This window comes from Dermochelys coriacea, chromosome 24 (assembly GCF_009764565.3).
Source record: "Dermochelys coriacea isolate rDerCor1 chromosome 24, rDerCor1.pri.v4, whole genome shotgun sequence".
Classification (NCBI taxonomy): Eukaryota; Metazoa; Chordata; order Testudines; family Dermochelyidae; genus Dermochelys; species Dermochelys coriacea.
The window spans coordinates 15749415-15772023 of record NC_050091.1 but is presented as its reverse complement, the minus strand read 5'-3'; the positions used below and the strand labels follow the sequence as shown (position 1 = coordinate 15772023).

The following is a 22609-nucleotide window of genomic DNA, read 5'->3' as shown; positions in this document are numbered from 1 at the left end:
CAGCCGCCTCGGGGCGGGACAGCCGGGGAACAGCTGCACATAACGGCACACGAGGACGGCTCACCTGGCACCGGGATGCAGCTCCCTCGGGGGCGTGGTCCCACAAACGCAACTGTTGTTTGTCAGCACCCGGAAGACACTTAGCGGCTGCCGAAAGAACAGCCGGGACACTCCGAACAGGTTATCCAGGGAACCGTGTCGCTGGAGGGTTTTAAAACCGGGCTGGACACACCCTGTCAGGGCCGCTCGGGGGTCCCTCGGCTCTGACTTGGCCCTGGGCGCTGGCCCTGAGGCCCTCTTGAGGTCCCCTCCAGCCCCGCATGTCTGGGAAACCTCCGCACCTGACGTGGCCCAAAGGGCAGAGCCGCACCGGGAGCTCGGTGGCCTGGCCCCCCAAGCCCGGCCCCTTTCGGCTGATCCCCGAGTCATGACCTGCCGTCAAACCACCTGGCTGCAGGCTTGAGGCAGCGTCCAGACAGTTCCTCTCGGTCGCTCACCCGTGGCACCAGCTTGTGCCCAGCCTGCTGCTGGGCTGGGTGTTTCTGCCAGGCTGGTCTGGAGGTACCAGGGCCAAATCCGCCCCTGCCCCATCCTAGTGCCAGAGGCCACTGGCTCCCCCCCCCCCCGCCCATGGGTCTCTCCCGCTTCCTCTCCCTCCCTGGCTGGGCGCCAGGCCCAGCCACTTCCTGCCCAGGAAGACAGCCCGAGCTGTGGGGGCCCGCAGGAGCGGCCGGGGGTGCTAGGAGCCCAGGGCAAGTATAGCCGAGTACAGCAGGGGCGCTGGGCAGCGGGGGGCGCTCTCTGGGGTGCATCAGCCACAGAGCAGCTGGGGGGCTGCGAGCCTTGGGGCTGGGGCAGATGGAGGCTGGGAGGGGCACCATGTCTGATGTCCTCCCACCACAGGCCTGGGAGAGATCCGCTAGCAAGCGGGGAGGCAGAGATGGGAGGGGAAAGGTTTCCTGTGAAAAACTGGCTCTGTGCAAACCCCACCCCTAGACCCTACTCCTCTCCCAGAGCCATAGAGAGAACCCAGGAGTCCTGGCTTCCAACCCTCCCTTCTCTAATCACTAGCCCCCACTCCCCTCCCAGAGCCATAGGGAGAACCCAGGAGTCCTGGCTCCCAACCCTCCCTTTTCTAATCACTAGACCCTACTCCCCTGCCAGAGTCATAGAGAGAACCCAGGAGTCCTGGCTTTCAACCCTCCCTTCTCTATCCACTAGCCCCAACTCCCCGCCCAGAGCCATAGAGAGAACCCAGGAGTCCTGGCTCCCAACCCTCCTTTCTCTAACCACTAGACTCCCCTCCCCTCCCAGAGCCAGGGAGAAAACCCAGGAATCCTGAATCCCAGTTGTTCTCATCCTAAATGTGAGACTCTTCGTTCTTTTCCCCTCCTTCTCTCTCTTTTCCTCTCCCTCTTTTAGTTGCTGTGACAGCTCCTGTCAGCACTGCACAGACCGGGAATAGGCACCTGCTGCCCTCATGGAGGAAGGGCCCTCCGGAGTCGTCCTGCTGACGCAGATCATACCCCAGCCCCACTTGTCAGCCTCCTCTGCCCCACCACGGCCCCTGCGGAAGTTCTACCAGGGGGAGCCACTGGCTCTGGGCGTGAGTCCAGCATAGCTGGAGACTGGCCTGCGAAGGGGACCCAGGGGGACACAATGAGCCTTTCCCACTCCTTCTGCTGACTGGGCCATTAACAGGAGGCGGCTGCTGCCCTTGCTGGGTGTAGTTGCCTGATTAGCTTGGACAGAAGACACTCAGGCTTTTAGGTGCAGGGGGTCCTATCCTTGACCACAGGCTGTCATGTGTGGCCTTGGTATAGTGCTGTGGCACTGAGGATCCCAAAGTGCCTTAGAAATGTGGTTGGGGATGATTATCTCTGTAATACAGAGAGGGAAACTGAGGCACAGAGCTAGATGGGTGCCTGACTGGAGACTTACAGCGAGTCAGGGTCAGGATGCGCAAGACCTGACCCTCTGAGCACCCTCCTTCCCTACGAGAGCTGGAAATAGAAGCCAGGAGTCCTAATTCCCAGCTGTTTTTATTAGGAATGTTCCACTTGGGAGCATGATGCAATTACATTATTTTAATCCATTACTTCCAAACTAAGGTGATGGGAAATATAGACGAAAACAAAAGTAGATACATATCTAAGTTGATTAGATAGGTAGAGAGGCGCAAGTGGGACTTACCAAGACTTACATAGGCTAGGTGCCTGCAGCTCATGGAAAGTCAATGGGAGTTAACTTCCTAGCTCTGGCACTTTTGTCAAGCCTAAGAGACACCCACCTGCATTCAGGTGCCTAAATACCTTTGGAAATCTTGGCCTAAGTAGATGTAAGAACTAAGTAGCCATATAATTATCATCCCTAGCTCTTAGCAGCCCTTGTCACCAGTTGATCTCAAAGTACTTTACAAATGAGGTATCATGCGGAAACTGAGCCACAGGGAGGGTAAGGCCAGTGGCAGAGTTGGGAATAGAACACAAGTCTCCTGAGGATCCGTCTAGAGGCTTTATCCTCTCATGAATGACTAACCAAAATACAGAGACTCTGTGTAATAGAGACTGTGTCACTGTGTGATAGGGATGGAGTAACCATGTAGTAGGGACTGAGTAACCATGTAGTAAGTTCCCCAGAATGCAGCTCCTGGCCAGTAACATGTTATGCCCCATGGTGTCTCTGCAGATCACACAGATACTCACGGGCATTGTGCAGGTCGCTTTTGGCATCATCCTGACCCTGGCGAATGACCACCACCTAGTGATGATAATGGTGGGGACCCCCTTTTGGACTGGGATCCTGGTAAGTCCTAATGGTGGGGGCTTCGGGGTGTGTGTGTGCAAACAAGGAGGACGTTGTCTCGGAATCCTCACCACAGGGCGGTTTAGCCAGCCAGCGCTGTGCCCTGAACCCGGCTTCCAGGAGCATGGCCAATGGTCTTTGGAAGCCCAGCTGGTACTGCCAGGGGTGGCAGAGTGGCGACTGGGGCACTGGCCATGGGGCTAGAAGAGTTGGGGGTTGCCCCCTGATCTGCCGCTGGCCTGCTGGGCGGGTTCGCATGTCCCCTCTGTGAGTCCTTGGGGTGGCCACTGGCTATGTGTCTGTGCAGAGCCCCAGCCTATCACAGGCGCTTCTTTGGCCCCAATCCCCGCAGCACCTGGACCCCTCCCACATCTTCAACTGAGTCTCTGTAGGGCATACAGAGCCTCTGGCATGGGGGAAAAGGGAAGAATGGGGGGATCCAGAACCCCCTGGCATGGAAGGGAGGGGAAGTGGGGGACACATAAGGCCCTTGGCATGGTGGGGAGGGAGCCTCTGAGATATGTAATGAGCTTGAGAAATGTGCGACTCCCCACCTCCCCCGGTGTATTGATCCTCACCCTGCCTGTGAGGGAGGGAATGCCAATATACCTAATGCATGGAGGGGAAACTGAGGCATCAAGCGAGTGGGGGGCACTGGGATGATCTCACCTGTTGGGTGAAGAATGGGCAGCAGCTTTCACCCATCTCTGCTTTCCCTCCAGTACATCCTTTCGGGGTTCATTTGTGTGGAGGCTGCCAAGAACCCCAAGATCTCACTGGTAAGAAACAAGGTTTCTGTCCCCTGTTTTTTGAGCCAGTTGGAATATATTGGGGTCCCTCCCGGGAAAGTTAAATGAAACATGAAAAATTGGGGGGGGGGGAATTCACCAAAAATTCCAGTGGAAACTTTTGACTTTTTTCCCAACACTGAAAATTCCCATCCCCAAACTACCCAAATGGCTAAGAATTGAAACATTTTACCCCAAAACAGTCATGAAAGGAAGAATTTCCAGGGGGAAATTGCCCAAAATTGAAAAATCTCAGCCTAAAACAGCCACCAAAAAATCCCCCCATTATTTTCAGACGAAAACGGCAGACCACCCCAAACAGCTGAAAATGGACAATTGGCTGCCACAAGTTGCCCCCAAAAGAGCAAATTTGTAGCTGGAAGCTGCTAAAAAGTGCAGGGAAAATGAAAAATGTCTACTCCAAATTGCCCCAAAGCCCAAAACGTTGCCACTGAAAACTACCATGAATGGCTGAAAGCCGCCTGTTTCGGGCTGAAGATTTTAACAAGGATCAGAAGAAGAGCTCTGGAGAGCAGGCTGGCTTGGTTATGAGGAGAGGCTGAGGGAACTGGGCTTGTTTAGTCTGCAGAAGAGAAGAGTGAGGGGGGATTTGATAGCAGCCTTCAGCTACCGGAAGGGGGTTCCACAGAGGATGGATTCTATTCTATTCGGCTATTCTCACTGGTACCAGATGACAGAACAAGCAGTAATGGTCTCAAGTTGCAGTGGGAGAGGTTTAGGTTGGATATTAGGAAACACTATTTCACTAGGACGGTGGTGAAACACTGGAATGGGTTCGCTAGGCAGGTGGTGGAATCTCCTTCCTTAGAGGTTTTTAAGGTCAGGCTTGACAAAGCCCTGGCTGGGATGATTTAGTTGGGGATTGGTCCTGCTTTGAGCAGGGGGTTGGACTAGATACCTCCTGAGGTCCCTCCAACCCTGAGATTCTCTGATTTCCCCAGCAGAAGCTGGGACCCCACCAGCCTTGTCTCGCTAGACATTAAAATCTCCACCGACATGCTGTACCGTGGAGGTTGGGCACAGGCTGAGGGCGTCTGGAGGGTGCAGGAGGATTCAAGGGCAGGAAGGTGGCTGGGGAGAGGCAGGGATGGGAGGTGTGGGGTGTGTGGACAACATAGTTGGGCCTCCTAGCCCCACGTCTCTGACGCCTCCTCCCCAGGTGAAGGGCATGCTGGCTATGAACACCCTCAGCGCCACAGTGGCCGGAGTGGGGATCATCATCTGTTCCTTCTCGTTTATCTTCTACTACCCGGGAGTAACCTGCTACAGGATCGAGGAGTCCAAGTCCTGCGCGCCGACCTCCCAAGTGCCCACGGTGAGTCCGGATGCCCCCTGGGCCTGCCCAGCTCTGCCCCCACGAAGCTAGGGGCACTGGTGCTATCTGTGACCCGGGAGGCTCAGCAGGGGGCGCTGTGGTTCGAGGAGAGGGAGGCTCAGCAGGGGGCGCCGTGGTGCGGGGAGCGGGGTCTCAGCAGGGGGCGCCGTGGTGCGGGGAGCGGGGGCTCAGCAGGGGGCGCCATGGTGCGGGGAGCGGGGGGCTCAGCAGGGGGCGCCGTGGTGCGGGGAGCGGGGTCTCAGCAGGGGGTGCCGAGGTGCGGGGTCTCAGCAGGGGGCGCCCTGGTGCGGGGAGCGGGAGGCTCAGCAGGGGGCGCCGTGGTGCGGGGTCTCAGCAGGGGGCGCCGAGGTGCGGGGAGCGGGAGGCTCAGCAGGGGGCGCCGTGGTGCGGGGAGCGGGGGGCTCAGCAGGGGGCGCCGTGGTGCGGGGTCTCAGCAGGGGGCGCCGAGGTGCGGGGAGCGGGAGGCTCAGCAGGGGGCGCCGTGGTGCGGGGAGCGGGGTCTCAGCAGGGGGCGCCGTGGTGCGGGGTCTCAGCAGGGGGCGCCGAGGTGCGGGGAGCGGGAGGCTCAGCAGGGGGCGCCGTGGTGCGGGGAGCGGGGGCTCAGCAGGGGGCGCTGTGGTTCGAGGAGCGGGAGGCTCAGCAGGGGGCGCCCTGGTGCGGGGAGCGGGGGGCTCAGCAGGGGGCGCTGTGGTTCGAGGAGCGGGAGGCTCAGCAGGGGGCGCCGTGGTGCGGGGAGCGGGGTCTCAGCAGGGGGTGCCGAGGTGCGGGGTCTCAGCAGGGGGCGCCCTGGTGCGGGGAGCGGGAGGCTCAGCAGGGGGCGCCGTGGTGCGGGGTCTCAGCAGGGGGCGCCGAGGTGCGGGGAGCGGGAGGCTCAGCAGGGGGCGCCGTGGTGCGGGGAGCGGGGGGCTCAGCAGGGGGCGCCGTGGTGCGGGGAGCGGGGGCTCAGCAGGGGGCGCCATGGTGCGGGGTCTCAGCAGGGGGCGCCGTGGTGCGGGGAGCGGGGTCTCAGCAGGGGGCGCCGTGGTGCGGGGAGCGGGGGCTCAGCAGGGGGCGCTGTGTGTATTCTCAGTCAGTCCCTCGTGGATCTCCCCTGGCCAGGATACCATATTCGGGGTGATCATAATTCTCCTGGTCTTCACCAGCCTGGAGTTCTGTGTCTCCATCTCCAGTGCCGCCTTCGGGTGCAAAACACTCTGCCGGGACAGCTACAGCGATACGGTGACAGCCGTTGTGCGAGGGGACCGGGGTCTAGGGTTAGAGCTGGGGGCGGGGGGTGGGAGGCAGGACGCCTGGGTTCTATCCCAAGCTCAGAGAAGGGAGTGGAGTCTAGAGGTTAAAGCCATGGGTGAGGACTCCTGGGTTCTAGCCCTGGGTGTGTGAAACATTTGTCCAACCCATCTTCTGTTTAAGTCAGTTGACAGTTGTAGGAACCTCCCCCCCGCCCAGCCCCCGTACTTCCCTAGGGGAGTTATTCCATGAACAGTTTGTGTCTGTGCACTGCCCGATAGGGCTGCATGGGAATGTGGGGGGCAGGAAGGAGGAGTAGGGAGTATAGGGGAATGTGGGGGGCAGGGGAGTGGCTGGCGCTGGGCTGCCCCTCATGCTTTCCTCCTGTCTCTCTCTCCAGTCTGTGGTGATTTATCAGAACATGGGGCCTCCAGCTGCCCCCACCAGTGACCCCCCCAAAGTCCCGCCGCCTTACCAGGACACCCAGACCCCTTGAGCCGTGCCCCACGCCACCTGCTGACCGACCCCAACCACTCCGAGCTGCTGCCGGCCCTGCAATGGCCCCCAGGGGGCAGCGCAGTATCTGGGCCAGCATTGTGGATGGTGACAACTGGGACTCACTCCTGATGGTGCCATCTACACTAATGGTGTGACAGCTTCCTGCTGCGGGATTTAAAGGGACGGTGCGAGGCTACAGCGTGGCAAATTACAGTTTCTTTCTTTCTTTCTTTCTTTCTTTCTTCTCCCCTGCCGAAAGGATCTAATTCCTCTCTGCTGCGCATTCACCCCGATCTTCCCACACCCAATAAATGTGTTTCATACGAACGACCAGCCCCAGTTTCTGCCTCTCTTATTCATCAGGATCCCCTGACTTGGCGAAGGCATGGCCCTGGTATTGTAGGCGTTGCCAAAATGCTGGACCTGGGGTGGGCACCTGAGAACAGGTGAACTCGCTGAGATAAAGGCAACAAGCTGAGAACAGGTGAACTCAGTGCATGGCACAGACCCTCAGCGCTAAGATAAAGGCAGCGTGCAGCGTGCATGTGGGAACTTGGATTGCCTTGAGAGCTGGTGTTCCTCTTGGGGCTACAGGGTAGGTTTAGAGCTCTAAATCGGGGGCAATTTGAGCGAGGAGTTCCCACGATGCACCCCTCCCCCAAGAAAACAGTTTTTCTTAAGGTTAACAGATTCTCTGCATTCTCTTTGCACACAGACAGGGGTCAAGCCAGGGGTCAGCTCCTGCCCCGAGTGGGCTCAGTCGCTCACCATTTACCCCAGCTAGCACATGGCACCAACTTGCCCCTCGAGGGAGTAACGCTGAGCATGGGGTTCACCTGAGAGCATGGCGCTGGGGATGGGGGCATGGCTACCGGGCACGTGCCAAAGGAATGATGTGGAGCCGGCGGAGCCAGCGCGACCAGGCGGGCAGCCAGCCGGGCTGAGCTCCCCAGTGTGGTGGAAGTTAAAGGAGCATGTTATTGACAAATTGGGAAGGGCTCAAAGGCTGGTGGAGAAGGGAGTGAACATTAGGGGGTGGAAGGGTGAGGAGGCAGCGGAGATTTGAGTGGAGGTGGTTATGGGGAGGGGGCTGGGTGGTAGGGGACAGGAGTTAGAGGGATCAGAGGACGGGGTGGGGATTATGGTGACACTCTTCTGCAAAAGGGGGGGGGCGGGTCTAGTGGTTAGAGCAAGGGAGCTAGGACTCCTGGGTTCTCTTCCAGCTCCAGGAGTGGAGTGAGGCGGAATGGTTAGAGCAGGAGGCAAGGAGCTAGAAGTTAATTGCAGGGAAAATCTTCCCCTCCCCCCAAATCCGGCTGCCCCTGGAGGTGACTGTTCAGAACAAGCTGTTCTCTTCCTGGGGCAGGAAGTGTCTGGGACTGGAGCCCGGCCCGGGGAGGAAGAGGAACTAACGAGAGTGGGGAATGGGGGGAGCCAAGGAACTAGCCCTGGGGTGGGGCAGGCCCTGAAGGGTTAATATTGAGCAATGATTTAGCAATGACTCCCTCTGCCAGTAACTGTGACCCTGGAGCCGTGCTGAGCCCCCCGCAGCACCCCACTCCCTGCAGCACGGTGTCCCCTGCTGAGCCCCCTGCCCCACTCCCTGCAGCATGGTGCCCCTCCTCCATCATCAGAGTAACTGGCAGAGGGAGTCATTGCTAAATCATTGCTCAATATTAACTCTTCAGGGGCCAGATCCTTGTCTGTCTCCACACCCTACGACCAGTTCCTTGGTTTTCCACATCCCCCACCCTTTTTAGTTCCTCTTCCTCCCCTGGCCAGGCTGCAGGCCCAGATGCTTCCTGCCGCAGGCTGAGAACAGCTTGTGCTGTGCAGGCCCCTCCAGAGCAGTGGGGGAGCCGGGCATTGGGCGACGCAGCCTCATTCACCTCTGAGGACAGGATAAGACACAATGGGCTTAAATTGCAGCAAGGGCAGTTTAGGTTGGGCATCAGGAAAAACGTCCTAACTGTCCGGGTGGTTAAGCCCTGGAACAAATTGCCTAGGGAGGCTGTGGAATCATTGGAGGTTTTAAAGAGCAAATTAGACAAACACCCGTCAGGCCTAGTCTGGCTGTTACAGTCCTGCCTTGAGTGCAGGGGACTGGACCAGAGGGCGCATGGAGGTCCCTTCCAGTCCTACACTTTTATGATCACTGAACAAATCAACAACCCTCAAGAGAGTCTAATCAGCTCCTCCCTCAACCAGTGCAGAGAGAGTGGATCAGATAGTATCTGAGAGCTGGGCTACATGACAGAGTTAGGTCGACGTACGGCAGCTTACGTCACCCTAACTCCATTCATGTCTACACTGCAACAGGGCTTCCGCTGATGTGAAGTTGCCTGTTGCACCGACCCAATAATGCCACCTCTGCGAGAGGTGTAGCGCTTAGGTGGGTGTAGTTAGGGTGATGCAGTGGCTATGTAGACACTATTACTTACATTGCCTGTTGGCTGTCAGCCCTGCATGGGGCTCACAGACGGAGCCCTGCCACCGGGACTGACAGCTGGAGCCTGGTCAGGCTGAGAGCTGGAGCCTCGCTGCTGGGCTGACAGCCGGGACCCCTGTTGCTGCCCCCAGTGAGGGATAGGGTCTAGGAGAGCTGGGGGTTGCCCCCAGACCTGCCTCTGGCCTCTGTGAGTCCTGGGGTGGCCACTGGCTGTGTGTCTGTGCAGGACCCCAACCTAACACAGGGGCTTCTCTGGCCCCCATCCCCACAGCACCTGGGTCCCTTCCCATCGTCAGTAGGCCTGGTGAAGTGAGGCCCGACACGCCGCTCAGTGGTATGTCTTGTCCGTCTGTGTGGGTGTTACAGGATAGTGTTTGAATGCTGCATCTGATCAGTGCCAAACTGTCAGGGAAGGGACCAGGCACTGATGGACAAAATACTGTTGATTTAGGGGGCACTAGAAAAATAGAAGGGAAAAATGGTGAGGGACTGTCACAGAGTCCCTGGGCAATGCTCTCGAACTGCTCCCCACGAAGCCAGTCAGGACTTTGGGGAAGTCTCCTTTCTGGGAGCAGACTGTCTCCAGGACACACAGCTTCCACCTTCCTGGGTCTGACCTCGGAGCATTCAGCATCTTCTGCCCCTCCGTGCGCTTCCCACAGCGAGTCCGCCCAGGCGGGGTCCTGGGGAAGCCAGAGGGTCCTGAACCCCAATTCTGCAGTCAGACGTGACTGTCAGCCAGCCAGTAAAACAGAGGTTTATTAGCTGACAGGAACATGGTCTAAAACAGAGCTTGTAGGTGCAGAGAACAGGACCCCTCAGCTGAGTCCATTCTGGGGGGCAGTGAGCCAGACAACCACGTGTGCACTTCACTCCATGTCCCCAGCCAGCCCCAAAGTAAAACTCTCTCCAGCCCTTTAGCTCTCACCTTGCAGGGGGGAAGGGCCCAGGCCATCAGGTGCCTGGAAACAGGGTGTTGGCCATGCTCTGTGTCCAGAGCCCTTACACCCACCTGCCCTCTAGGGCTCTGCAACGATCATACACCCTTATCCCACCCCCTAGATACTTAAGAACTGCAGAGGGGAAACTGAGCACACCCACAATATTCAGAGGAAACACTAAGAACAGTCCTGCTTCGTCACAGGGACATATAGAGCCATTGGCATGGGGAAAAAATGAGGGGATCTGGTACATGGGGGAGGGGCACACAGAGGCCCTGCCATGGGGCAGATTCCCTTGCTAACCTGTTCCAGTACTCAGCTCCCCTTAGAGTTAGCAAGTTGGTCCTAATATCCACCCTCAGTCTCACCTGCTGTGGATTAACCACGGCTTCTCGTCCTATCTTCGCTGGGCAAAGAGAACAGCTGACCCCCGGCCGTGTTAGAACAGTCCTGGGCCTATTTAAGGACTGTCATCTGGGCCCTGCTTTGTCACCTTTTTGCTTTGCAGCCGGCGCGTTCCCACGGGAAGTTTGGGGGCTGAGAAATCTGCATTTTCCAACAGCAAAACATCCCTCTGGAAAACCACCCGTCAGCTCTGTCTAGAAGCGCAACCGTAGCTTGGTGCCTCCAGCCCTCCGCTGCTTATCCTTACTTTGGGCAGGGGGAAGAAATGGTTAGTCTCCAGAGGTCCTGCTGGTAAGCAGCGTATTGCCTGCTGACAGGAGCCATTTGTGCACCAGGCAAAGGGGCGCAGGGGAACTGGGACACTGTCCAGCCCCAGGCTTGCCTTACATGTACTTTGGTGCCAATCAGGGCGGCGATTGGTTCTGGAGCGTCCCAAAAAGGGCCCCTTGTTTACAGCATGGGGTCCAAGCTCAGCTCTTTCCTGCCAGAGTAAGAGCCAGCTGCAGAGCCAGATGGAGGGTGAGCCGGAGGCAGGGTGGGGATTGGGGAAGGGGATTTGCCCTGGCTGGGTCTCTCCAGGGGGCGTGGCGGGTTGCTGGGGTGGGGGCTGTTGGTTAGTGGCAGGGTCAGATGGAGCTGAGAGTTCAGGGGCAGGAGGGACACAGCACACACACGGATACACATACACACATGCACGCAAATATCCCATAAACAGACACAGACGTTGCCCCTTCTGACCTCAGTGGCTAGTCAAAGTAGGGGGCTCGGGGGATGTCTGAGCTGGAGGCAGAAATCGGGGCTAGCCAGGGATCGGCTTTGACGCAGTTTTGTTTATTAGCAAGCAGAGTACAAAGCCCCGTGTCTCTGCACCCAAATCACCCCAGTGTGGATGCGGCCAGGCCCATGTTAGGATTTTCCTGTCGACCCAGCTACCACATTTTACAGAGATGGATTCAGTACAGTGCTGGAAACCCCCACCACCGACAAGGGTCTGCACGAGAGTGCTGTAGCTTAGACACAATGCTTGTGTGTGAGCTCAGTGTCTCGGTGTTCTCACACACAGCCCTGCCCAAAACAATACCCAGCCCCAAAACTCTGTGTGTGTGTGTCACACACACCTTTTGTCTTTATTGGGGATTATGTTTACAGCTATGTTAATGGGAGGGTGAGTTCACACCTGTCAACCTGACTAAGGTTTTAATCCAAATTATAGAGAGGTTTCACCCAGCTCATAACACACACATACACACACACTCAGAGACTCACAACAACAATGGTCACAAACACACAGTCACATTCCCACCACACTCAATATACACACGTTCACACACACACACACACACATACTCAGAGACAGACACACACAACAGAAACACACAATCTCTCTCACACCCACCCACTGAAGCACACTTACAGACGCATCAAGCTGGCAACCATAGAGATGCAACATGGACACATGGACAGTCCCACACAGTAAGACGCACAGAGGGTCACATGCACACACAGACAAACTGACAGTCCCATGCACACACAGTCAGACACACAGAGTCACATGCACACAAGGACAGTCCCATCAGACAGTCAGACACATAGAGAGTTACGTGCACATACAAACAGTCACACTCACACATACACACACATATCTTAGTCCATTGTGGAAGCTCAATGGCTCAGAATCTGGGCTCCTTACTGGGGCTGGGGCTCTGGGTATAACCACAGTGTTTTGGGGGATACCCCCCCACATCCTGTATCAGCCCTAGTCTGTGCATCTCTCCTGACTCCCAGGTCCTCTCCCCTTTCTAGACCAGCTCCCCTTCCTGTCATAGCCATCTCCACTGGGGCCCCCTACTGAGCCTCCTGCAGCACAGCCTACTGGGGGGGGGGGCTAATTCCTGCCCACTCCAGCTCCAGGTGAGGCTGCTAGTCATGGCATCTCTCTGGCTCTGTTTTAGCTCATCTTCGCTCAGTTCATGGGATCCCTCAGCCGGGGCTCTGCTCTTTACCAGGCGAGAAAAATGGCACAAAACTCCATGCCCAGCCAGAATCAACCTCAGCCCTGCCTCTTACACCCTCTCTATATCCAGGCCCGCGGGTTCTTCACTACCATGGAGGTTTCCAGTGGAACCCAACCTGGGCCACGGGGGAAGTTGGGAGACATCCCCGAGTCCACAGCATCCCCTGCTGCTCACTGAAGCGATGCCGATGTGGAGGGGTAGAGCTAGGGTGATGATAACATGACCTGGGCGGAGGTGGAGTGTTATAAATGGATCATCACCCCATTCCCTCACAAAAAGAAGACCTTGAATTTTTCCCACACTTTGATTAGATTGAGACTCTTCCCAGACTGTGCCTCACTGAATTTTTGTTCACTGAGAAGCTGGTTTGTACAGCTCGGAAAGTCTGCTGTGATGCTGGTGTGAGTGGTGGGAAACTGGTGTGAACCGTGGGATACTGGTAATCAAGGTGAGATATTGGTGTGAGAGGTGGGAAAGTGGTGTGAGTGATGGGAAACTGGCGTCAGGCATGGGATATTGGTATTAGCGGTGGGATATTGGTATTCGATGTGAGATACTGCTGTGAGAGGTAGGAAATTATTGTGAAAGATGGCATACTGGGGTCTGTCATCAGATATTGGTGTTAGTTGTGGGATACTGGGGTTAGCTGTGGGATACTGGTGTGAGAGCTGTGAAACAGATCTGACATGTGGGACACTGGCGTCAGTGGTGTGAAAGGTGGGATACTGGTGTTAATACAGGTTTCAGAGTAGCAGCCGTGTTAGTCTGTATTCACAAAAAGAAAAAGAGTACTTGTGGCACGTTAGAGACTAACAAATTTATCTGAGCTACAGCTCACTTCATTGGATGCTATAGCTCACGAAAGCTTATGCTCAAATAAATTTGTTAGTCTCTAAGGTGCCACAAGTACTCCTTTTCTTTTTGGTGTTAATACAGGTGTCAGTGGGATACTGGTGTTAATACTGGTGTCAGTGGTGGGATACTGGTATGAATGGTGAGAAACTGGTGTTAGCGGTGGGATCTTGTTGTCAGTAGTAGGATACTGGGTGAGAGGTGGGAAATTGGTTTTAGAAATGGAATATCGGTGTCAGCCAAAGGAACAACTATCCCATCGTTCCACTGCCACATGGAGGGAAGGGCCAGGTTCCAGGGGCACAGACTGTGGGAGCCACATTTGGTTCAGTAGCGCTCCCTGCTGTGGGTGAAAGTGATGGCGATATTAAAGGGGTGAATGAGGGTGATATTAACATGGGGGTGATTGGGCATCACAAGGAAAACCCTGATCTGTATCTCCCCCAGATAGGGCAAGGGGTGACCCAGATGAGCTGGGTGCGGAGGTTGTTTGTTATCCTGGGAGGGGGGTGTCTTTTACCTCCCCAATGTCCTGCCAGCACAAAGAAAGACTAGCTGTTATCTCAGCAGGGTTCTGTTATGGCCACCACCATGACAGCTAGCTCAGCCAGCCCCATCACCATCATCAACAGCTTCATCACCCAGCCCCACACGGCCAGCGCTGCCATCTCAGCCAAACCGCAGCCCCTTGAGAAGTTCTACAAGGGGGAGCTGCTGGCCCTGGGGGTGAGTATCCTGTGGACTAAAAAAGGTTAACTGCATTGGGGTGGCTTCCCCACCCACCTGGGACAATCAGCCAATGAGAGCTTGTTCTGATGATGTCGTGGTTTGAAGGTGGTGTCCCATTGGCCAAAGGATGCCAGGGGATGGAATTCCAGAAGACGATTCCCTCCAGCTCTTAGGGTAAACTGGGTGGGTGTTTACGTGACCCAGGCCTGTCCTCTTGCTGCCCCCATGTTTGCCCGGACGTGGGCGTCGTGCCAGGGAGGAGCCTGACCTGGTTACCCCAGACATGCAGCATCGTTCTTGCAGAGAATGCAGCCAGCTAGGGCTAGCATAATCCCCTGACAGTGGGCACCTATTCCTCCTGTACCTGCCAGACCATGGGGAGCTGGGACAGCAGGCAGTGCTGGTGTGTCCCCCTGACCATTGCTTTCCAAGCCCAGAACCCCCCAGGCCAACCTGCATCGAGCCTTTCTGTATTTCAGCATGTCTGACTTCCCTGGTGGGAGCCATGGGATGGTTCACAGGGACTGTGGCTTCTACTGGGATTATAATTCCCAAATTTTTGTGGTGATAAACCATAGAAACATTAGATTTGCCTCCCTGATGGCCTGGATCAGACCCTTGCGACCATCTAGCCTGGTAACCTGTCCCCTCCCTGATGACCCAGATCAGACCCATGGGCCCTTAGGCCTGTATCACATCGCCTCCCTGCCACCCTGGATCAGACCCATGGCCCCAGCCAGCCCAGTACCCTTCCCAACTCTCCCTCCTGTGTCAGATCAGATCAATGGGCCTACTTACTCCTTCCCTACCAGAAACTCCTAGTGTTCCCCTTGGGCAACTCCCTTAATCTTCCTATGTGCCTCAGTTGCTCTACCTGTACAATAGGGATAACAGCACATTTGTGCCTCTCAGGGTGTGGGGGAGGGGAGGATCTGTGCATTAGACTAAGACTATCAGAAGCTATGGTGATGGCAGGGCCGTCCCTAGAGGGGTGTGGGCCTGGGCTATATGTGCCAAGTTTCTTATCTGACTGCACCCCAACTCCACCCCTTCCTCTAAGGCCTCACCCCGCCTCTGCTCCTACCCTGCCCAGTTCCGCCCCTCCCACGAGCATGCTGTGCTCTCACTCCTCTCCCTTCCCTCCCAGCGCCTCCTGATGCTGCAAAAAACATCTGATCCATGGCAGGCAGTAGGCACTGATTGGCAGGGCCCACTGGCGGGCAGGAGATGGTAGGGGAAGGGAGAGGTTCTGGTGTGGGGGCCGGAGCAGTGGCCCTGATTCGCCATACCCAAGGGATGGCTCTGGATGATGGGCACCAGATAAATACCCAAGAGAGAGGGACCTGTTAGGAACACCAAGGGGAAAGCAACTCATAGTGAGCTCAGAGTGCAGTGATGAAATTCTTGGCTTCACTTCCTGGTAAATCACCCAGATCCTAGTTGGAGCTGTGCAGGTTGCTGTCGGGATGGTGATGGTTATGGTCAACTCCTATTTGTGAATATTGGCATGGAGTGTGCACGTCCCGCTATGGAGCGGGTTGCTGGTAAGTCTCCACCCCACCCCACCCTCTGCCATCGGGGTCACACGTAGGAGCAGGGAAGGATTGGAGCATGCTCAGTGCAGACAGATCCTTTGGAGAATCTAGCTGCCACATTCTAACACATCTCTACGAAGCATGTGCAAACAGAAATTTTTCAAATGCTTATAATTTGGCCAAATTTGAATGGACTTTTTATGGAACAGCAAAAGGCACATCCCCGTCCCCAGGGTGACCTCCTCCCCCGCCACATTTCCAGGCCCTCCTCCAAAGCAAGCAGGCCCTACAGCTTCTCAATGAAACGGTTGCAAGAATTATTCTTACCATGGGCAAAACAACATACTTTCCCCAGCATCATCCTCAGCAATGGCTGAACGATTTGGACTGAAATTTATCCCCAAAATCGAGCCTGCAGCAGACTGTGAATGGGAAATTTCAGCCCTAATAGTTAATGCTTGGCAAAGTTATCACCACCTGAAAGGAGGGTCTTATAAGGATGTCGGGCAACATTACCTCTAGGTGGCACTAGCAGCAGACCCTACAATAGGATACATGGGGCTCTAATCCCACCAGGCAGCTCGCCAGGGCTCAGGAGAGAAATATACAGACGTGCAGGGTCAGGCTGTGAGTGGATCAGCACAGACATTGGCTTGCCTGTGACCACCAGTCTTCATCCTGACTCCTGCTGGACTACCTCTCCCAAACACACCCTAGTCTAGAATTTCCCAGCATCCACAGCACCTATCCACCCCTGCTGTGCTCCGTTAACCCTAGACACAGGCACAGGCCTCCTTCTAACCCTTTCTCTCTCCCCCACACAGTACATCATCTCGGGGTCCCTCTCAGTGGCGGCTGCAAAGAATCTCAAGATACCACTGGTACGAATTGATGCCTCAGTTTCCTATCTATCTATCTATCTGTCTCCACATACCCCCTTCTATCTATCTACCTACCTATCTACCTATCTATTTATCTATCTATCTATCGTGACAAAGTTCCTCCTCTGCCTTGGTGGGTTCTGCGCTTTCTGGCAGGTTTGCTCACCTCAGGGGTTCACGGCTATCCTCACTTGGGCTCCTTTTGTTAGTGGCACAAACCTGTCATTCACTCAGCTAACCTCATCACTGGCCAGCATGGGTAAAAGGAGGAGACCCATCCCCGCTGTCTCTGCTGGCCCACCTAATGGGTCGGGGGATATGCCAGAGACCTTCCCCTCTGGTGGGACCCACAGTCCAGATCAACTCCTCTTATATCAAATAGGGAATTGGGGGGGATGGGAGGAACCTGGGCCCGCCCTCTACTCCAGGTTCCAGACCAGAGCCCTGTGGATTTCAGCGATCTATAGTGTCTCCTGTAACAGCTGCATGACAGCTACAACTCCCTGGGCTACTTCCCCATGGCCTCCTCCCAACACCTTCTTTGTCCACATCACAGGACCTTCCTCCTGATGTCTGATAACACTTGTACTCCTCAGTCCTCCAGCAGTATGCCATCTCACTCTCAGCTTTTTGCACGCCTCTTGCTCCCAGCTCCTTGCACACACGCCACAAACTGAAGTGAGTTCCTTTTTAAAACCAGGTGTCCTAATTAGCCTGCCTTAATTGGTTCCAGCAACTTCCTGATTGTTCTGGAACAGCCCATTTACTCAGGGAAAAAGGGATCTGCTTAATCCGGGGCTAATTATATCCACCTTCTATCACTCTCCTGTAGCCAAATGGCCTGACCCTGTCACACTATCTATCTACAAGAGCAGAAGCTTGAAGGGACTAAATCAGACAGATTAAGGAACAAAATGAGTTACACCTGGCAAGGAACATAAAAGGCAACAAGAAGAGGTTCTATAAATACATTAAGAGCAAGAGAAAGATGGCAGCAAGTGTAGGTCCACTACTTAGCAGGGAAGGAGAGCTAATAACTCATGACATCAAGAAAGCTGAGGTGTTTAATATAGGGCTGTCCATTGCAGTTAATGCATGCAATTAATGCAAAACAAATAAACATGATGAAAAAATAGTTGCAATTAATTACAGTTTCAATAGCACTGTTAAACAATAATAGAATATCAATTTAAATTTATTATAAATATTTGTGGATGTTTTTCTACATCTTCAAATATATTGATTTCAATTACAACACAGAATACAAAGTGTACAGTGCTCACCTTATGTTCTTATTTTTGATTACAGATCTTGCACTGTAAAAAAAGATAAACAAAAGAAAAAGTATTTTTCAATTCACCTACTACAAATACTGTACTGCAATCTCTTTATTGTGAAAGTGCAACTTACAAATGTTGAATTTTTTTTTTTACATAACTGCACTCCAAAACAAAACAGTGTAAAACTTTAGAGCCTATAAATCCACTCAGTCCTTCTTCTTGTTCAGCCAATCGCTCAGACAAACAAATTTGTTTACATTTATGGGAGATAATGCTGCCCACTTCTTATTTACAATGTCACCTGAAAGTGAGAACAGGCATTCGCATGGCACTGTTGTAGGCGGCGTTGCAAGGTATTTATGTGCCAGATGCGCTAAACATTCGTATGCCCCTTCATGTGTCGACTTTTAGGCTCTAAAGTTTTACATTGTTTTGGTTCTGAGTGCAGTTATGTAAAAGAAAAAATAATAATTCTACAATTGTAAATTGCACTTTCACAATAAAAAGAGTGCACAACAGTACTTGTAGGAGGTGAATTGAAAAATACCATTTTTATTTTTTTTTACAGTGCAATATCTGTAATCAAAAATAAGAATATAAAGTAAGCACTGTACACTTTGTATTCTGTGTTGTAATTGAAATCAATATATTTGAAGATGTAGAAAAAATCCCAAAATGTTTATAATACATTTAAATCAATATTCTATTATTGTTTAACAGTGCGATTAAAACTGCGATTAATCACGACTATTATTTTAATCTCGCAATTATTTTTGTAAATCGTTTGGCATTCCTAGTTTAATATCTACTTTTCTTCAATTTTCCCTAAAAAAGGTTAATGGTGACCAGATGCTCAACACAATTAATATTGACAACCAGGGAGAAGGAACACAAGCCAAAATAGGGAAAGAACAGGTTAAAAAATATTCAGATAAATTGGATGTATTCAAGTCATTAGAACCTGATTATATTCATCCCAGGATACTTAAGGAACCAGCTGAATCAATCTTGCAACTGTTAGGAATTATCTTGGAGGACGGGTCAGGTCTCAGAGGATTAGAAAAGGGCAAACAGAGCACCCATCTTTAACAAGGGGGGGGGGGACAAGGAGGACCTGGGGAAGTATAGACCAGTCAGCCTGACTTCAATACCTGGAAAGATACTGGAACAAATTAAATAATCAGTTTGTGAGCACCTGGAGGATAATAGGGTTACAAGGAACAGCCAGCATAGATTTATCAAAAACTAATCATGCCAAACCAACCTAATTTCTTTCTTGGACAGGGTTACTCGCCTAGTGGATGGGGGGGAAGCAGTAGATGTGATATTACTAAGGCTTTTGACACAGTCCGTCAGGACAAGCTCATGAGCAAATGAGGGAAATTAAGTTTTGATGAAATTTCTATAAGGTGGATGCACAGCTGGTCGAAAGAGTAGTTACAAATGGTTTGCTGGGAAGCTGGGAGAGTGTATCAAGTCGGATCCCACAGTTGTTCTTCCTGGGGCCAGTACTATTCAATATGTTCTTTAATGACGTGGACGATGGAGTGGAAAGTACACTTATGAAACATGCAGATGACACCAACCTGGGAGGGGTTGCAAGCTTTTGGGGTGACAGGATTAGAATTCAAAAAGGCCTTGACAAACTGGAGAATTGGTCTGAATTCAAAAAGTGCAAAGTACTTTTGCTTAGGAAGGAAAAATCAAATGCACAGCTACAAAACGGGGAATAACTGGCTAGGGGGTTGTACTGCTGAAAAAAAGCTGGGGTTATAGTGGATCATAAACTGAATATGCATCAAGGGTGTGATGCAGGTGAGAAAAAGGCTAATATCATCATGGGGTATTAACAGGATGGTTGTATGTAAGGGATGGGAGGTAACTGTCCATGCTACTTGGCACTGGGGAGGCCTCAGCTGGCATATTTTGTCCAATTCTGGGCACCACACTTTAGGAAAGATGTGGACAAATTGGAGAGAGGCCGGAGGAAAGCAACAAAAATGACAAAAGGTTTAGAAAATCCAACGTCTGAGGAAAGGTGAAAAAAGTGGGCATGTGTAGTGGTGAAAGGAAGTTGGAGGAGGGGCCTGATAACAGCAAAGAGGAGGTCAGGTCTGGAACAGGCTTCTCAGGGAGGTTGTGAAATCACCGTCATTGGAGGTGCTCAAGAACAGGGTGGACAAGCATTTGTTGTCAGGGATGATCTAGGGTTATTTGGTCCTGCCTGAGTGTAGAGAGCTGGACTTGATGACCTCTTGAGGTGCCTCCCACATCTAATCTCTGTCTCTCTCTCCCTACACCCCCTCTATCTCTCTCTCTCTTATACCCACAATCACTCATTCTTTCCACAGTGGTTGGAATTATTTGAACCGTACCTCAACCCAATGTTGCGATTTAGCCCCTAAATATTCCTGCTACAGCAGTGGGAGTGAACATTATGATCACAAGAATGGGATGCCATCATGTGGGCTCTCCCCGCAGCCAGGGTGTGGGGGGGGGCCTTCCGCGAGAGGGGCTTGGCTTTGTGCCCTGTTGTCCGTGTGTGTCCCCCTGGGCTCTCAGTGCACCCCTCTCCCCACCCCCATCTCCCGGCCAGGGGAAAGGCAGCCTGGGAACGAACATCGTCAGCTCGGTGCTGGCTGGATGTGCCATGACCCTGCAGCTGCTCAGCCTGACGGAATCCAGGCATCCGTCCAGGTGTGACTGGTACCCAGAGAATTGCATCCCTTACGTGAGTACTTGGGATTACCACACGAGGGGCAGGGCTGTCAGTGCATCCATCCCCCTGCTCCCACGGGGACCAACCTGCCTCCCATGGCCAACCCTAGGGACTGCCTTAACCAGCTGGCAGGGAATGGGGCACAGGGCCTTTCCCCTCCAAGCGGTGCTGGCTCTGATCCAGCCCAGGGTGGGGACTGGCTGGCATGGGGAGGGGGATGGGGCACGGGGCCTTTCCCCTCCAAGGGCGCTGGCTCTGATCCAGCCCAGGGCGGGGACTGGCTGGCTTGCGGGGTGAGGTTGAGGGAATGGGACATGGGGCCTTTGTCCTGTAGGGAATTCAACAGTTTCCCGTTGGCATAAAGTAACCAGGGCCTGCATCATGGTTCTGTTCCTGTTCACCTTCCTGGAATTGTGTGTCTCCATCTCCACTGCGGCCTTTGGGTGCAAAACCGTCTGCCGGAACAGCTACAGCGAAGTGGTAATGATGCGTCACCACGGGGCCTGTATTAATGACAGGGACGGTGGAGGGAAGGGGGGTCTAGTGGGTTAAAGTGTGGGGGGGGAGGGGAGACCTGGGACTCCAGGGTTCTATACTGGGAGCACATCACTGGGGTGTTGCTGGGCTGAGAGGTGCGCTTGAGTTTTGTCCTGATAGGTTGTTCTTACCTTTTCCTCCAGTCTGTGGTCATTTACCAGAACATGGTGCCTCCAGGTGATCCAACTACTGCCACCAACACCCACACTGATGCTGTTCCCTGCACTCCTCTCCCTTACAAGGACCTCGCCACCCCATGAGCTGTTAACTAGGGCAGCCACTGCCTGGATCACCAGCTCCCTACATACTGTGCCTACCTGTGCCTTGCTGGAGACCAAAGCAGCAGAGTGGGAACCAGTCATAGCGCCTCGCTCCTGACACTGAGCCTGCTGACCCGCATGCACTGATCACGCTGACCATGGAGAGAGACATGTCCCTACAGCATCACACAGTCGATCTGCCGGTCTCAATGCCCTTTCCATCCTACCCCTGTGCATGGGATCTCAGCCCCAGGTCCCACCACTCTATAACATGTCCAGGCTGCCTGCAATAAAACCTTTTTCTCTAATCATCCAGCCCTCATTTCCTTTGCTCCTATGTTCAGTGGGATCCCCTGATCCTAAGCCCCCGCCCCAGGTTGTTGGGGGGTTTAATCTGGACTGTCCCTGCTGCCCCCCACTAACAGGGATAGTGTGTGCTGGGGCCCAGGATGAGGTGCCTGGAGCCTGAGGAGGTGGGGACAGGGAGGATGGCAGGAGTGACTGTGAAAGCAGCTTTGGTGGGGGTCTGTCGGAGAGAGACAGAACATGCAACAGAAAGAGAGAGAAATTACCATAGCTGGCATAGAACCCTGGCTCCCAGTCCCTGCTGCTCTAACCTACCAGACCCCACTCCCCTCCGAGAGCTGGGATAAAATCCAGGAGTCCTGACTCCTAGCTTCCCACACTGAGCACTAGATCCCACTCCCCTCCCAGAGCTTAGGGTAGAATCAAGGAGTCCTGGTTCCCAGCCCTCCTGCTCTAATCCACTATGATTCTTCCCCACTCCCCTCCCAGATCCCCACACCCTTCAGTGTAGGCCCTGAATTGGTGTGCCAATTTTCAAGCCAATCTGCAGCTGCATGTGGATTTTAGAACAGCTTGGAAATTCCTATCTGCAAAATAGCATGATCAGAAGAGACCTGAAACTTTAAAAATGGGTCATTTTGGGGAGCCCTATCTCAGGAACCCCTTTATCAAACAATACTGAATTTACACCACAAACTGCCTCCCCAGGCCCTGAATTGGTGTGCCAATTTTCTAGGTCCTTGGACCATGCATGTGGATTTTAGAACAGTTTGGATGTCCCCATCCCTACTAAAATGCCTCAGAAAGTTGAAATAAAAAAAAGGGTCCTTTTGAGGGGCTGCATCCTGAGCACCCCTTTATCAGAGGACCCCCAGTTTGCTCCACAGACTGTGCCCCAGGCCCTTGAGCATGACCCCAGGCCCCTTCCTGCCCCTGCCCCTTGAGCATGGCCCTATCTGATTTTCCCGAGCAGTGCCGAAGCGGGCAGGGGCTCCTGCTGGACAGGGCCCCCACTGACTCCAGCC

General features: G+C 53.9%; 1 protein-coding gene and 1 pseudogene across 1 annotated transcript; both read left to right on the top strand.

The window, feature by feature from the left end:
- Positions 1–606: 606 nt before the first annotated feature.
- LOC119847881 (membrane-spanning 4-domains subfamily A member 4A-like) lies at positions 607–7008 on the top strand. Its single transcript, XM_038383071.2, has 7 exons — positions 607–752; positions 1423–1606; positions 2689–2805; positions 3528–3584; positions 4774–4929; positions 6049–6168; positions 6578–7008. Exons 2-7 carry the CDS (start codon positions 1481–1483, stop codon positions 6671–6673), a joined length of 672 nt encoding a protein of 223 aa, XP_038238999.1. The 5' UTR covers positions 607–752; positions 1423–1480; the 3' UTR covers positions 6674–7008.
- A 2862-nt stretch (positions 7009–9870) lies between these two features.
- Positions 9871–21586, top strand: LOC119847882 (annotated as a pseudogene).
- Positions 21587–22609: the final 1023 nt, after the last annotated feature.